Genomic DNA, 17,839 nt, shown 5'->3' on the forward strand with positions numbered 1-17,839 from the left:
CCTGTCGTTTATGCAGAGCAACATTAGTTCATTAGAAATTCACCTCTGAGTTGTAAGCAGGACTGTTGGCGCAGAGTGAGACCTCTCATTTCCTATCACGTTTGTTTCTCCAGCCTTATAGTTTCGATCCAGATGCCAACTCAGAGGAGGAAAACAAAGATGTACATAGATCTACTGGTCTGCAAGTGGATGCATCAGAATGGAGCCAGCAAGGAACTTTGATTGTAATTTCTACATAACAACTACAAGCTTTTTTAAACAGTTTTAGTGAAGAAATTCTCAGAAATCCAATTTTAATATTAATTACATTATTATATGTCTTCTATCACAAGAAAATGCCACAAGAACATGTTAAAAACCCTATTTTTACTATAACTGGTCTATGAGGTCAAAGGAATGTAAAGGATCAACGCTACGCTGATGGAAATGGGGGACTTAAAACCCACCCTATTTGTTTTTATTTTAGCGGTTGGCACTCGATCACACAATAAACACTCAACCAGTTATGATTGGCTCAAAATTGTGTAAACCGTGTTAGTTATCTGGGGTTTACACAGATTATCAAATACTCAAATGATTGTTTGATGTGCGATATTTGAACAGCTCTGTTTTCAAGCACTTTGGCCCAAAAACCACCAATCACGGACTATTTCCAGTAGAAAACTTAACCATCCAATTTCCACCTTTGTTCAGTTAAACACACTAGTTATGTTCCAATTTTGATGAAAACAAATTTTTAAAAATTAATTGAAGCATGGGTCAAGTCAAGTCTTGTGATTCTGGACTGAATTGACTAAGAAAATCATCTGTTTTACAAATACGCTAGCATTTATTAAGCTACTAAATCTATTGACTTTATTTCCAAAACTGGCATGCTGTAATCCACCTCTCAGCATAAACTGATATTCTCCTCAGGGTTATGAAATCAAAGTCAATGTTGTTTGTTGGTAAATCGCTCACTGCGGAACAGTCACATCACCTGAACGTCCAAATGCTGATGACACAAGCAGCAGTTTTCTTCTCTAAGCATTTTTGCATCACTGCCCTGTCAGTGCCGGTGGCCTGCAGACATCCAGGCCTCTCTTTTCTCTTGTGGAGCATAAAATTGTGTGGTGGTCATACATAAACTGGAGGGAGGCCCTGTCCCCTTTCAGTGCTTATGCCAGCATACAACCCCAAATGAAGCTCCTCTTACTCGTGCTCCAGGAATCTGCTTCACATAAAACACTATTAAGTTCATAGTTCATGATGGTTATAAAAAACAAGCTGCAATGACAGTCTTCTTGTTGTATCAACAGTTCTCTGAATAAATGAAATGTTCTCAACATTTGAGGGGTTTTTTTCAAAATTTCTAATTTTGCTACATTTTAAATATTTTTTCATCAGAAAAACTGTTAGAAAAATAATAGATTATAATAAATTGCTGCAGGAACTAATAACGCAACAACTGGCAATTCAGTTAGTACATACAATTTGAAGTTAAATTCATCATTTTGAGTTGTCTACATTTTCTTGCAACTTTTTGGGACCCACTAGTTTTTATTCAATCTGATTCTGTTCTATTTCTCAAAAATGTTTTTCTATAATTACAGGAACAAACTATTTTGGGAACTATTACATCTAGCTCCATTAGTGTTTTTAAGTTTATAACTTTTAAAATGTCTTTGCCTTCCTTCAGGATGCTGCAGTTTGTTTCCATCTTAATTGTCTAAAAGAAGTTAATTTTTGCTGAACAATGGAAGCAATCTTGCAGCTGCTTAAAAGGATTTCTCATCCAATCATGGAGTTGCTCAAGATTGGAGGGCTGAGAGATGTTGCATGATGAGCAGAAATGATCTTATCTGATTCCAATCTTAATTTATTCATAAGTGCAGCTTCTCATCAGCCTCAACATAAAAATTACTGTTATTCCTTACGTTTACTGCGGTTGAATGGAGATAGAAAGCCCTGCAGAATCATATCCTTCAAATTCCCAAGATTCTCGTGTTGTGAGGTCCATTTTAACAGCACAGTTTTTGTAAGCCTAAAATTATATGAAAGAAGCCACAATTTTATTGCTTTTTTGTCTCCACAGTCCACGCCATTGCACCTGGCAGCAGGATACAACCGAGTGAGAATAGTGCAGCTGTTGTTGCAGCACGGAGCAGATGTTCACGCCAAGGACAAGGGGTATGTACACCTATGCTGTCTGACTTCTAAGAAGTTAAGAGAGTACATTTAACGCAGGTTTTATCACACTTTAGAGCTGCAAAAAAATCTTCATTATGATCCATTATACCGTTGATAACAATCCTGAGAGTCTACAAATATAAGAAGTGGATGTTCAGCACCGCATGTTAAATAGATTTTTTTTATACTTTTAGCACAGCAAATCCAAGAAGACTAGCTGTTAGCATAGTTGCTACAGGAAGTGTAGCAACTATTAGTATTGTTGAAGATAACACCAGAGAAGAAGAAAACAGAATTAAGAAATAAAAAGAAGAGTAAAGTGAGACCCAGCAATTCTATAAAATAAAAGCATTTCATCAAAATCTTAGCAAATCATAAAAATAAATAAAATAAAATACCTGGGTTTTAAAGCAACTGAAAATAATACAAAACTTTTTTTACTTTAATTAAAAAAAAAAAAAAAACAGGGACATCTGGTGGCATATTAAAGCTATAGCGGCTTGTCCAAAGTGACTGAACTATGATTGAGATACACAATGTTACCATAAGTATTCGCTCACCTGCCTTGACTCATTTATGAACTGAAGGGCGTCACACCATCATTCCTCCTCCACCAATTTCACACTCTGTAGTCTCAAATGTACTATCCTCCTGGCAACCTCTAAACCCCAGACTCGTCCATCAGATTTCCAGATGGTAAAGCATGATTTATCACTCCAGAGAAGGCGTCTCCACTGCTCTAGAGTCCAGTGGTGGCGTGCTTTACACCACTGGATCTGACGCTTTGGATTGCAGTTGGTAATGTGTGTCTTGAATGCAGCTGCTTGTCCACGGAAACTCATTGCATGACGCTCTCTGCGCACTGTACTTGGACAAATCTGAAGACCACATGAAGTTTCATGGAGTTCTGTATCAATTGACTGTAAAGAAAATCCTTGATCTCTTTTTCAGTGTGTGCTTTATCGTCCACTGATCCTTCTCTGTCATTTTACGTGGCCTACCACCTGGTGTCAGTTGACTGGAATATTTAGGAGTAAGGATATTTCACCACTGGATTGGTTGCATATTGGCATCCTATGAAATCTCTGAGCTCCTGAGAGCAGAACATTCGTTCTCAAATGTTTGTAAAAACAGTCCGGATGCCCGAGAACTTGATTTTATACACCTGCTGCCAGGTGATTAGGACACCTGATTCGGATCATTTGGATGGGTAAGCCAATACTTTTGGTATTAGGTGTGTTTGAGATCATGCAGGCGGACCCGGCGCTGCGCAGATCGCCTGATCTGTGCACGTTGGTTAGTTTCTTGCACTGACGTCAAATGTGCGCCGTCACAAAGTATTGCGGGAAAAGGGCGGGTTCAAGGCACCTTCCTAAGCCAGCGCAGCCAGAAAATAGGTACTGCGCTGGCTTCAAGCTGCCTTCAGGACTACAAAACAATGCATTGTGAGAAACAGTGTCCTGAAAGTTCTTGTAGTTTGATGTGAAATAACTGGCGCTAAATGAAGGAAATCGGTGGGGTTTTTTTACTCTTTTTGGAAGGTAGTGAATCCCTGATGAACATATAAACAACATCTCAAATAATCTGTGGTTATATCTGTTATTGTTGTCTTTAAAATTTACATTAATTTCTATTGTATCTGTTTATTTGGGACAGTGCTCATGAAATGAATCCCACGGCTATTTTTTCTTATGTGTTTTACTCTGAAAGATGTTCAAATAGTATAAAAGACATAACATCACAGATCATACTAGGAGGAGTGGCATATTAACATTCAATCGAATGTTGAGGACAACCCCCGACTCCTTGTTCTCGTACAGTCTCGCCGTTCACCTTCATCTCAGGCGCCTTTCTCCGCCCCCTCCAGCAGCAGCTTAGTCTCGCCGACGATGCAGGCGAGGCGCTGGGGAATCTCAAACACACCTATTATAGTCATCACCAAGAAAAATTCAAGAGGACTTGCTGCAAACATAAACACCCAAAACTGGAAGTCCTCATACCATAAAAATAAAAGCTTTATTTTAAGTTGTGATCCTGACAGTTACAATTGTTGACGGTTTAAGCTTTAAATAAAGTTTTTTCTACAATTCTGAACACTTTTGGTTTTAGGGTAAATTGTATAAGTACTGCTTCTCGCCATCTTGTTTGCAGCTAGGACCCTCTTGAAAAATTAGAAGACATTGCAGTTATTTTATTTTGATAATGTCTTTTTGTACTGATAAATGGCTATTTTGTATGTGTGTATAGAGCTGACTTTTATACACATTCATTTATTTTGTTTATACAATGAAATGTGATTGTTAAGATTTGTGTACAAAAACCATATCTACCTTTTCTTTCTTTAAAACATAATTTTTCACCAAAAATGTATTTTAGTGTAAAAAGATTACGCACACTGTCATTTACACTCCAAAACTCATATATTAGCTCAAAGAATATAAAGGAATGTTTAAAATACTGCATCGAGACTCCAATGATATTTTAGCTACAAACTTACAATTGGAAATAACATTAAATCTGATTTTAACTTGATCTTGACTGATAAAAAAATACTTAGCAGATGACACCTAAGAAATAATCACTTGTAACCCCACTTTACTTCATTAGCAAAAAAATTATAAATGAAGATGTGCTGTCTAGATTGATTTCATATTTGGTGTTTGATGGTCTATATCCAAACTTTATGATATTTTTTGGACCAAATCTCTTTCTTTGTCAGTACAGCAGCATCTCAGCACCTTTGACAGATGTTGTGTTGAACTGATTTGAACACAGAGACACTTGAGTAGAGTATTTGTCATCATTTAGGTTTTAATACTGATCAGTTTTGTGTTTCATCTGTTTCAGTGGGCTGGTACCTCTTCATAATGCTTGTTCCTATGGACACTATGAAGTCACTGAACTTCTTCTAAAGGTACAAATACACACTATTGAATTTTTTATGCAAGGAAATGTCCAAGCAATATACACATTTGTTGTAATTTTGGACAAAAATAATCATTACATGACTAATTATTGACACCCTAGTATTAGAATTGAATTTTAAAGGGTTGATGCTTCTATTTAATCTGATTATTTGTCATTTCAGTAAAAAAGACCCTTCTGAATCATTTATTTACTACATTTCTCCCTCTTTTTCTTCTTACATTTATATATTTATTTTGCCTTTTTTCTCTCCTCTTCAGCATGGAGCTTGTGTGAATGCCATGGATCTGTGGCAATTCACTCCTCTGCATGAAGCAGCGTCTAAAAACCGTGTGGAAGTCTGCTCTTTGCTGTTAAGCCACGGGGCTGACCCGACCCTGCTTAACTGCCACAGCAAAAGCTCCGTGGACATGGCCCCCACTCCAGAGCTGAAGGAGAGGCTGACATGTGAGTCTGTGTTCACTAGAACCACAGCAGACCCCTGATGACCTGCAGGTCAACCTGCTTCAAAGGTTGAACAACAGCAACAAAAACAATTATCGCTCATTTTTCCATTTTGTCCACTGTTGAAATGGTCAAAACCCGACAGCTGCTTCAGAAGCCAGAAAAAAATCTTCTGCATAGGAAAGAAAAAGGTTTTTATTTAAAAGTTAGGAAAAAGGCATTTTAAAACAATTTCTTACTTAATAAAAATGATGAAAATCAATTTTTTTTTATCATCAGGTGAGACAAAGATACTATTTTTTATCCCTACATTCTAACCTGATAACATCAATTACTAAAATGTAAAATGTTTTTTTTTGTTTAAATGCTACAATTTTTTGAATAGATCACATTTGAAACAAAAAATTTCAGACAAGTTTAGAATACATTATATTTGAAATCCGTTTGTTTTATTTGTACTTCTTGTTTTTAAGCATCTTTTACAGCATGGAACATATAAAGCAACTTTTTACATCTTTATCTATTATTATCCATTTACTCGTTGCACAGCTGTGTTCCCTTTCTCTGTTTTTCCTCTGCGATGGTGACCTGCTCCTGGCACCTCCTGTCCTCAGAGGTTTTGGGAGTGCTGGTAAAGCAGCAGCTGTCTCATCGAATAAAGTCAGGCGTTCACGAGTGCTGAGCAAATCCTGAAAGTGAGAGTTTTGTCAAGAAATCTTCAGATTTCCTGCAAGAATTCAAGTTCTAATAGAGTAATGGAAAATGAAATTATATTATAGATTTTTTTTGTTAACAGTTTTGGATTCATTTGGTCACTGTTTGTAGAAACAGTGACCTGATATTATTATAAGGGGGCAACGTTTTGAATAGTCAATAGTTATTACAAGTGAAATGTTTCTTTATTTTGTAAAAATGCAAAAACAAACAAACAAACAAAAAACGTATGGCCACCATGAATCTGTGCAGATAAGGGAGCCAAATGACAGACCAGAGAAGTGATGGCTCCTCAAGTCTTTTCGAGACTAGATTATGAAGGACTGCAGTATTGATTAGCCTTGATGGTATCAATTCTTTTTGGGTTGCTGGGAGATTTCTCTCCTCTGAAGGCTGAATGGAGGCTTTGCAGCACTTGTTGCACAAGTATTGCATTAGCAGACCCAGAGGTTGGAGAAAGAAGGAGATCACATTTCAAATACGTCACACCATAAGTTGGAAAATAGAGAGAATTTAATTTTTGTAGATAAAAAAAAAACTCACAAAATTTTGAAAAATTTTGTTCTTTGTGCTTCAGGGTTGCATGCTTCTTCTTTAGGCCTTTCTTTTTTTTTTTGCTTAGATCTGACATCAGGTGGAGTTTCTTTACAAACACATTTCATCCAACAAAATATGATTTATCATAACCGATCCTATTATTGTAATTAAAGCTCTACTTGTAAATATTTATAAATTTAAAAATGTTATCCATAAAAGCTTTTTGTTGTTGTTGTTAGTTTATTCCTTCTTTAAAGCAGATTTTTCTTTTGGTTTGTTTAGATGAGTTTAAGGGCCACTCGCTCCTCCAGGCAGCTCGGGAGGCTGACATGGCCAAAGCCAAGAAGACCCTGGCTCTGGAGATCATCAACTTCAAACACCCTCACACACATGAAACTGCACTGGTCAGTTTGAACTCAGTCTGCTTACTTTATTTTTATTGGATGTGTTTTTAAAGTATTTAACATGGTTTTCTGTGTCTATGTTAATTAGCACTGTGCAGTAGCATCACCACACCCTAAGAGGAAACAGGTCACAGAGCTGCTGCTGAGGAAAGGGGCCAACGTCAATGAGAAGAATAAGGAGTAAGTCACTCTTTCTTCTCTCTTGTTTATGAGCAATAAAAAGTAAAAGTTCAGGAGGAAACTTATTTTTCAAATAACCGAACGGTAAAAACCTGACTGTGATTCTTGTTCTATGGGAGGTGTTAATGGGAGTTTAAAGCTGAGCTGTTTGGTTGTGACACTAGTAATGAGTAATTATTCGAATTTGTTCATCATTTTTTTAAACATTCTCAAAGCTTTTGAAAGGCTGGAGGAAAATTATTTTTTTCCCAATATAATTGGATCAAAACGCAATTGATTAAATAGAGCTATTTACCATATTTTACTATCCGTGAGCTTATTTTATTTAAAAAGCTATTTAATTTTAGTACTGCCTGATGAACACATAATTATTTGTGGACTTCAATATTTCTCTGCTTTTTTCCCAGTTTTATGACTCCTCTGCATGTGGCGGCTGAACGGGCTCATAATGACATCATGGAGGTGCTACAGAAACACGGGGCAAAGGTTAGGGGGTTTCTTTGTAAAATTTTAGGTAGAAATCTTATCTTAGCTGATATAGAAAATGTAGAAAATTAAAGCAAATAAAAAAAATTAAATATATGTTTTAAAAAAAAGGTCATTTAAGATTAATTTACTTTGTCGTTACTCACTAGATAGTAACTGATGCTTACCACATAGTGACTGGTGCTCACCAGATAGTGACCGGTGCTCACTAGTTACGTGTTTTTTTTTTTTGTTTGTTTGTTTTTTTATTTACTGTCCTTGTAGGGGGTCCATAATTTTTAATATCAATGGTGTGCAATAGTTTAAAGCTGCTACCCTAAATCTGCAAATGATGCAAAGATGTGATTTATGCAAAATCCATGTTAATAAGACAGAAAATGGTCTTCATGGTAAATGAAGCTAACAGGCAAATCCTAGAGTCCAAGCGAAACGCCACTCAAACTTGTTTGTGTTTGCAGGTGAATGCCCTGGACACGCTGGGTCAGACGGCTCTGCATCGCGCGGCGCTAGCTGGCCACCTTCAGACCTGCAGGCTGTTGCTAGGATACGGGGCAGACGCCTCTCTGGTGTCACTGCAGGGCTTCACGGCTGCTCAAATGGGAAACGAAGCTGTGCAGCAAATACTCAATGGTACGCTGTCCCACATGATGGTGGGAGGTGGGGTGCTGAGTGCATGTGTGCTCGCTGAGGTTTAGTTGCTATGCAGCAGCTGTGAGGTGGGGGATTAACTGGAAGTGTTTTGTAAAGGTCAATATTGATATGTTCACTGTGATGGTGCAGATGGGTAAATAGATTTTGAGGCAGAGTTAACTAATTCCTTGGCTTAGAGGAGACGTCACATCACAGTTCATTGCTGCTTAATGCTCAGACTAAAGATTTGTTTTTCATCAGTTAAATTGTGTTTCTCCTGTGGTTAAACCAGAGGTCAAGTCTTAAATTTACTGTATGTAGCTCCACAATATTCTTTTTAAGCTTCTAAATGAAACATCATCTTTTCTTGACCACTATCAGCTGTGGACCAAAAGCAAACAGATTAAGGTTATTCAGAGATGTTTTTCTGCTGTCAGTCTGGATCCAGTGTGAAAATATTTATTTAGAAGTTATAAATTGACTGTTCTTTATTTCTATTGTGATTTGTTATTTTCCGCCAGTTGTTGCCATGGTGCAATTTTGACAAAATCGTCCCTGGTGGATATCAGAAATGTCCTTCCCAACATTTTTAGACCAAGATCCACGTTTCTGTGCAGAGCACTAAAATGATGGTAAAATTGCTCTGGTGACAACTAGGTATTAGAAAGGGATTTTTCTTAGAGGGAACAGTTTCCTTCCAAGTGTAGTTTTGTTGAGCGTCCTCCTGATTGTGTGATTCCTGCGTTTCTGCTGCTCTGCAGAGAGCGTCCCTGTGAGGAACTCAGATGTGGACTACAGACTCCTGGAAGCCGCTAAAGCTGGAGACCTGGACACTATCAAGGTAATGCTCTTCCTTTTTACATTTAAATTTTAAATAAAAAAAATAAAATAATCAAATCAAATTGATCTTCATGTACAAGAAACAATATTGATTCATACAATCCTTTTTCCATTTAAAACATGTACTGTGTTAGTCATAATTAATAGCTTTTTTGTTGGTTTCTATTGTAAAAATCAGAGCAGAACTGATTTTAAAAAGTTCTGTTAAAGAATAAGGTTTTGTTTAAAAATATGTGAAAGTTAAGGGAGCTGAAATGCAAATGTTTGAGAGGTGCTGGGGGAGTGCTGGTGTCTGTTCATTGAACACAGTCCACAGATTCTGCACTCAAATCATTTTTGAACTCAGTTAAATTTCCTCTCTTCTCCTTATCTCTTGAAACCATTGCTGAGGCCTGTTTTATCCACAGTTATCAACAACGTCCTTGTTCTGTTTCAATTAAAGTCCCACTCTGATCATCTAATGATCTATTTTAACATTGTTCCCAGTGGTCTTTTATTTATAATGTTTATATTTTAAAGCAAAATAAAAAAAAAAACTGTCGTTTTCTAGGGTATAGTATCTGCAGAACAGCAGTAGTTCATTATAAATTCACTTATGTATTTGGGGCGGGATCGTTGATGTGGAGTAAGTCTCTCTCCACTTCTCATCATCTATCTGTTTACACTCTAGCTTACAGCCCCTCACCACCCCAACCTCACATTATTAGAGCTCAGATGAGGAAAACAAAGACATACGCAGATCTACTGTATTTGTCTGCAAGTGGATGCATCAGAATGGAGCGGAGCAGGGAGCTATGTCACAGCTACTAACCTTTTTCAAACAGCATTTCTTTCATCTGTTCCACAACAATTTGAATAAAGTAATACTCTGAAATGCTATTTTAAGCCTAATTTTCTTAATACAAGTCCTCCATCATCAGAAAAATGTTCCAAGAACATGTTAAAAACACAATTTTCATCGGACTGGGCCTTCAAAACTGGAAGTTTTATCACGTCTCTGTCAGTTTGAAGGGAGATGCGTTGACACATTCTAGCAGGTGATGTTTAGAGAAATGATCTCGCCTTGTCACTTGTGTTTGTCAAATTAAAATAGAATAATCTTTGCAGTCATTTTTATTCCTAAAAACATATCAGATTTGCCTTCTGGTTAGATTTTTATAATAAAGTTTCTTCTCTTGTGATTGCAGTCATTGTGCACTGCTCAGAATGTAAACTGCAGAGACCTGGAGGGACGGCACTCCACTCCTCTTCACTTTGCTGCTGGCTACAATAGAGTGTCTGTGGTGGAGTACCTGCTGCACCACGGGGCTGACGTTCATGCCAAAGATAAAGGGTGAGGCCACAGATTCACATTTGTTTCCCTACTGAAGTTAAACTATTTTGTTCCTTGCATTTTCATTTTTTGCACTGAATTATGTAAAAATGAAGATCTTGTTTTCTTCCTCCACTGCAGTGGTTTGGTCCCCCTTCATAACGCCTGTTCATACGGACACTACGAGGTGGCTGAGCTGTTGGTCCGACATGGAGCTTCCGTCAATGTGGCAGATTTGTGGAAGTTCACGCCGCTCCACGAAGCCGCCGCAAAGGGAAAATACGAGATCTGCAAGCTGCTGCTAAAGGTTAGAGGATGGCACTTTACCTACATCCAACTAGTCTGGAGGTGACAATTTGGGCACAAAAGATGAATTAAAAAAACAGGAAAAGTTGTCTGTTAATGGAATTTTGTTTTGTTAGTGAAACAAAACAAAAACCAAAGGCCAAAAATTAACCGCCCAAACTAAAATAACAAAACCCAGCAAGCTCAGATTTGCTGAAATAACCTGGAAAAAACGGAGAAAAACAGGAAAAACGTTTTAAGCTACTTTCACATCCCCTTCGGCAACATCAAGCAGCCATTTCCAATGAAAAATATTTTTAAACGCGTAAATGCGAGTTTCTGGCTTCCACGTTCAAAATTCTGATGTTTATGCATAGCCATGCATGTATGTAAGATAGTTTTCAGGCTCTAATTAAAAAACAGGCAGACATTGAACGTGTGCTACAAGTTAAACCAGGTGAAACTTTCTCAGTCCTTCCTCCTGCTGAAAACCAATCCACTGCTTACAAAGTGCAGGGTAACCCAGTCAGCTGATCTGGGTCAGCCTGGGAGGAACTCAATCACCATGATGACGTACAACACACAAAACAGCATTTTAGTTTATTGTTTGCCTTTTTCCTCATAGCAATAAAATGACAGAAGAATCACAAAATTCAACTTTAAAATTCTGTTTCATTCTTTTGATTAACTACATAAAGGGTCAAACAAGCCATTAAACATGTCAGGATTTATTTCCTAATTTTATTAGACTTGTCTATGAATATAAGTTTTGTGTTAAATTTACAAATAAAAACCAAGTATTCCCTTTCAAAGGCAGCATATGAAGCCCTATTAGAGGTTTCTAGAAAAAAAAGACGCTGTAAATGTTTGTTATGTAACAGCTTATTGTGCCACATTCACAGCTGAGTGGGTTTGTGTTGTTCCTTTTGTAAACACCCACAGATAAAGATGTGTCAGGGAAACAGTCCTTCCTTTTTATGATCCTCCAAAATCTGCTTTTACATCACACGTTTAAACCTCTAATGGAATGTTTTCACCTTGTTTTCATCCATAGCTTTTATTTTTGGTTTCTATCATTTTCTGTTATTAAATTTTGCCTTTTTTTCCCCTCATTTATCCATCCCTTTTTATGCCTATGTAGTTTTTTTGGCCCTCTTTTTTCCACCTTTTTCATTATCTTCTAACTTTTTTCCTCTCCTTCCTTTTCTCATTTTGTTTTTTTTTCTCTTGTAATACAGTTTATTTGTCCTCCTACTGGTTTCCTTTGTTTGTTTTTTTTTCTTATTTTTAGTAGCCCAACAGTGTGTAAATAAATATTAAGAAAGGATTTTGTGTGTTTTCAAATCATCATCTGGCTGGAGCGAGTTCTTGTGGCTGTTTTGTGTTTGCATCACCACCTTGTTAGTGCCACTCAGAGGTGCAAAATTCCATTTTAGATCAGAAAGATCAAATAAATATCTGAATTATGTTGACATTTTAGGCACTTAAAGATAAAAAAAGGATGATTGTCCAAAGTAAACCTTTTTTTTTAAGTCACAAACTAAACTTTTTTATTAAAGGTTTTCAACCCAGGCAAATTAGGATAAAGGGAAACTGAATCAAAACCAGGAGATAAAAATGAAAATAAAATAAAAAATAATAACTTGTCAAGAAAAAAACTGTTTTTAATCATTCCAAAGTTGGTATGTATCCAAAAGCTCTAAATGTTTTGCAGTTAGAGTTTCGGCTCTGCAAACACCTCCACTTCAAATCCTCAGAGAGCTGTAGCCAAACACAAAGAGGCAGCAGGCTGTTTGTCATATAGAGCTGCTTTTACAGAAAAATGAATTTGTTTGATAGGCTTTAATATCAGAACTGGATGAGAATTTATTGTCAGTCTATATTTTTAAAATTGCAGCTGTAAAGATGCCCAAGTATCAACATAATGTAGGAAATCTTTCAAGAAAATGCTAAAAACGATTGCAAATTGAATTAAAAGACTTTGATATTTTTTTTGTTTTATATACAGTGCATTCCTCTAACAGCGCTCCACAGGAGTCCAGAAAATGTATTCGAAACAAAAGGGTCAGAATAGGAGCTTTACCATCTATCTTTATTTAGTGCTTCATCTGAGATGCCTCTCAAATTGAAAACTAGACTTGTCACTTAAAAACAACTGTTTTTTTATAGTTTGAACACAAATCTTCAACTTTCTTGAAAGATTTAAAAAAAAAATACTTCAAACACTCACTGACCACAGGACAGAGTTGTCGGATCATATTTTAAGGGACAATCCTTCATCGGACAGATTTTCTGATATGCAATGGTTTCGAGCAGTCTTAACGTTTTCATGCCATAAAGTCGTAGTTTGTTGTGTTTTGTGCTGTTGGTTCAACAAAACAAGTAATTAGAGAATGTCACGTCTGGCTCTGGGAAGCTGGGATGTTTTCCAGCCTCTCCGAGGCAGATCGACTCTCGATTAATTGAAAAGCAACAGACCCTGGACTCTGTAATGAAAACCCGTGCCATTTTAGTGATATGCCAGGGAAAACTCTAAACCCATACTTAAGCTCCTTTTGTGGAGATAAGCTTTTTGTTGTCTCATCAAGATGCACACTGCAAAAAAACTCAAACAAAAATCATCCTATATTTGCCTAAAGGAATTGAAATTTTCCACTTTTAAAGAAAATTAATCCAATTTAATGAGAAATCTGTGAAGAAAACAGACATTTTTGTCATTATAGGTTCCACAGCAAAAAGACATACACATGATTAGGTCAAAAAACATTTTTACTGCCTCTCTAAGCACCTAATTCAGCTTCTTTTTGGTGAAGTACGCAATAGATTAGTGTTTCAATCATTACCAAATGGTTCCTTATGGTCCCATCACCAGATAATCGGATAAACCTTGTGGAATTTTTATGGTTTCTGTTAAGTTTCCAACCTAAAAGTTCATAACCAGTTAAATGTCCCCTAGAGACCAAAATAAGGAGGTAGTTTCAGAGCTGACCTCTTTATTCAGGTCTACGATGAAAGAACCTGCTATTCTGTCTGTTAGATGTTAAACCTTCTACCTGCTTGGTGGAGGACCACCTCCACTTCAATGTAACAGATAAAAATCTAACATGGTTTTTCTTCATATTAAATGGGAGTTTTGTGACAGTTAAACCCTGAATGTTGTTGTTGTTGTGGACCTGAAGGAAGTTGTGTTTTGTGGAGGTGTTTTAGTCCAGCTCTCAGCACATGTCCAGAGATGCCATCTGTCCCAGCAGCTTTACTGGTGTTGCTTCACTGATGTTTTTGATTATTCACGTTAGTTTCTTTTTACGTAGATCATAAGGTTTCCTCTGTTCCAGTCGTTGCAGCTACAGCAGCGGAGGTTTTGTTATGAGATTGGAGGCGTGTTTAGTCGTTAGTGTTATCATCACGCACGCAGCAGCAAATGAAGTGTTGCCGCTGCTGTCTGGGGGTAAACGCTGTGTGCCTTCATGTGCCCATTAATCCCAGCAAGCGCCTTTAAAGCACACACGCACTCACACCCGATCCTTAGACTCAACCCCACTCATCCACTGACTGGTCTGGAGGCAGCACTTAAACACAGGATTGAATTCTCATAGTGGGGATGGAGTTTTTTTTTTCTTTTCTTTTAGTGATATGTTTAATTCAAACTGCAGTTGGTTATTAAACAAAAAAAATCTTTTGGTGTTTAGATTTCAATGCGAGATTTCAATTGTAGCAGCTGCTGTTTTATATTTTCAATTTTTTTTTCAAAGTTTTTTTCGAAGGCTTTTCCTGTCACACCTCTATTTTGATTTATGAAAGACTTGGTGTCATGGAATCCTGTCCGTGCAAAAATCACAATGATCAGTTTTTCAAACGGTTGGCACTTCTCTGCGTTGAAAGGGACGTCATCCATACATCACTACCAAATCCAAGTCTCTGATTGGTCAAAGTTTGACCTGGTTTGACATTCAACGCACGTTCAGTGGCTTTTGTACCCAGAGCCCGAAAATGGTTGTGTAAAAAAAAACATTGTTTTTAATACCTCACCTGGTTAAATAAAGGTTAAAAAAAAAACCTGTGGCACTCTGGTGACTCCTGATGGGATGTGTAGAAAAGTGAACAGCAGCATTAGCTGATTAACAAGATGCCTGAACTAGGTTCTATGTCCAACGTTTTGTACATAGAACCCAAAAACGGCCATAGAAATTTGCATAGCGACGCCTGAAGGCAAGAGTTCCAAAGGCGGAGGGCGGAAACGTGTATTTACGTGCGTTTACAGACCGGTGTGAATGCAGCTTCAGACATGTTTCTGTCTGCCTTTTATAGCTAACATGCGATCAAACACAACACTGGGTTAACCCTCATGGTCAAGTCCAGCTGTTGGTCTTCAGCTCTGGTTTTACTTGAAGCATTAGTGACTCATCCTCTGCAGTGAACTGCACCTCTTGATGTAGAAATATCACGTTGTGTGAATACTTTACAGAAAAGAGACATTAATTAAGAAAAATAGAGCATTTTTTTCTTTCTGATGTTTAGTGAAGTTTCTGTCAAACTTCTCAAAATGTATTTTAAAATTGTCTTTTATGCACCAGATAACAATGATAATATCATTCTTATAGAAAATGATTATTCAAGCTTCTGACAGACTTAAATTTATCAGATAAAGACATGACAGATGGAGGACGGTTGTAAGTTGCTTGTAGATGCCCAGCTGCACCTTTCTGAACTTGCAGTGAAATGACAGCTGGGAGATGAAAATGTCTGCTTTCATCCCTGAGGTGTGTGTCGTCCGCTTCACTGAATGTCCTGTGCTCACCTGTCTACTCCTTATTTTCATTGTTCTGCTTCCTGATGAAATGTCTGTGTTTCATCACTTGTCATCCCTGTCAGAGGGAAAGACTTTATGAAAGGATCTGATATTTTGAAGGATGACGTCTAGGATTAAGTGCTGGTTTATCACCATTTTCAGTGGTTTGAGGTTTTTTTTTTCCTTTGACTCTAAATGTCGTTTGATGTTTTTGCACTGATGCTCAGCTGATAAATATTCATTTTCATAGCTTGTATCTTTCTGCCTTTTGTTTTTGTTCCTCTTCATGAAATTCTGCCTTCTCCCCTTCAGCATGGAGCAGATCCAACCAAGAAGAACCGAGATGGGAACACGCCTCTGGATCTGGTGAAGGATGGGGACACGGACATCCAGGACCTGCTGAGAGGAGATGCTGCGCTGCTGGATGCTGCCAAGAAGGGCTGCCTGGCCAGGGTGCAGAAGCTGTGTAGCCCAGACAACATTAACTGCCGGGACACACAGGGACGCAACTCAACGCCGCTCCATCTCGCAGGTGAAATACGTGAATAGAGACAGATTCCAGTCTCACCCAAATTGCAGTGTCAGATCTTACACTCATTTTATAGTTTACAGTAGATAGCAGGGATGTGTGCACAAACCTGATTCAGAATCTCTAATTGTTGTGAAATCTATTTCAGAGATAACAGGAGCTCACAGGCTTTAACAACAGAAACACTGAGAGGCTCAGAGAAAGTCACACTTCTTTAGGTGGCCCAAAAATGCAATATACTAATTATTTCAATTATTCATGTCTGTTTTGATTATTTAAAAGGGGAATTTTTGCAAAACAAGAAAGTACTTCATGATGAAGTTTTTTTATTTGCATTATGATTATTATTTATGATTTTATGTGTTTTATTTATTGATTTCAGGATAATATCACACTTTAGTGTATAGTTCAGCATATAATTTAATTTTGCTCAAATAACATGAATAAGTGACATTTAAAGGGAAAAAATATCCATATTAATGGTTATGGAATGCTGTATATCCTGACAGTGTACATCTGTCTTTCTTTGTGTGGATACTAGGGATGTAACGATTCAGTCAAGCCACAATTCGATTTGATTCACAGTTTTAAAGTCACAATTTAAAATTTTGTATTTTTTCAACACAATGAATTAAAGGTATTTTAACGCAGAGTATGTTTTCTTTTTGCCCCTTACATCAAACTATCTGTTTTCCTACTAACAGAAAGGATTCAAAAGAAATAAACAATTATACATAATACTGAAATGATCACACATCCTTTCATACTCTGTTCATATTGTGCTCCTTGTGACGGACTGCTCAACAGCTGCGCCCGTTCAGCACAATCCCCCCCAGCCACTGAGCTCACTCTGAATGTTCTACCTGGTTCAAGATTTTTATGCACAATCACAGCAGCGCAGCACAATGACCAATCAGGAACCCAGATTTGGGAGTGGCACCTGGGTGGGTAACATCCGCTTCAAAGCACAGAAGTGCCAAACATGATCAGGAAAGAAAAATGAATAATTGCGGTATGTGTCTGGATGCATTAATGTGACACCCAGATAGACATTAAAGGAACAGAGTCGTGAAAACAAAAAAGCTTGCAGCAAGATTTGGGGGATTCGCACCGTTTTGACTTTATGCTCCAAGATTCTCCCTATTGTAGGTGGCGGAGGACCGCTAATGAACAGTAAAAATACAATAAAAGAAGATTCTCCTCCATGTCAATACCTGTTTGAGCGTGCTGCTCTGGTGTGGATATCACCTGCTGAGCGCACGTTCATAAACCTGCGTAGAGCGCGTTCTTGAACGCACTGCACGCAGCTGATGTGTGAGCACCTTAAACCAGGTTGAATATTAAGCACGCGCCCAGTGAGTGCCCGATTTGTGCGTAAAGCTTGCGAACCGACTTAAAAACATGCGTAGCAACGTGCACTCATGCATGCTCCGTGCGCAGAATTCTGGTGTGCGTGCATTTGCTTTGACTTTTCATTGAAAGTGTCTGCCTTATTTCATGGCCAGTGTGTAAGCACCTACACACACATAGGCGCGCACACACCCACAATTTTCTGCATCGATGAACATGTTGACGAGTTTTAATCTTTTTTTTTT

The 17,839-nt window shown here is 37.6% G+C and overlaps 1 protein-coding gene across 1 annotated transcript in view; it reads left to right on the plus strand.

Moving 5' to 3' along the window:
* LOC112163056 (poly [ADP-ribose] polymerase tankyrase-1) overlaps positions 1-17,839 on the plus strand; it is an 86,905-nt gene that overhangs the window by 55,944 nt on the left and 13,122 nt on the right. The window contains exons 7-17 of the mRNA XM_024299167.2: positions 2,075-2,169; positions 5,017-5,083; positions 5,355-5,541; positions 7,072-7,193; positions 7,282-7,373; positions 7,781-7,859; positions 8,318-8,489; positions 9,251-9,330; positions 10,517-10,662; positions 10,783-10,948; positions 16,028-16,247. Of these exons, the coding sequence (XP_024154935.1) occupies positions 2,075-2,169; positions 5,017-5,083; positions 5,355-5,541; positions 7,072-7,193; positions 7,282-7,373; positions 7,781-7,859; positions 8,318-8,489; positions 9,251-9,330; positions 10,517-10,662; positions 10,783-10,948; positions 16,028-16,247 (1,426 nt within the window). The remainder of the gene's footprint in view (positions 1-2,074; positions 2,170-5,016; positions 5,084-5,354; positions 5,542-7,071; positions 7,194-7,281; positions 7,374-7,780; positions 7,860-8,317; positions 8,490-9,250; positions 9,331-10,516; positions 10,663-10,782; positions 10,949-16,027; positions 16,248-17,839) is intronic.

Source organism: Oryzias melastigma, linkage group LG12 (genome assembly GCF_002922805.2).
Source record: "Oryzias melastigma strain HK-1 linkage group LG12, ASM292280v2, whole genome shotgun sequence".
NCBI lineage: Eukaryota > Metazoa > Chordata > Actinopteri > Beloniformes > Adrianichthyidae > Oryzias > Oryzias melastigma.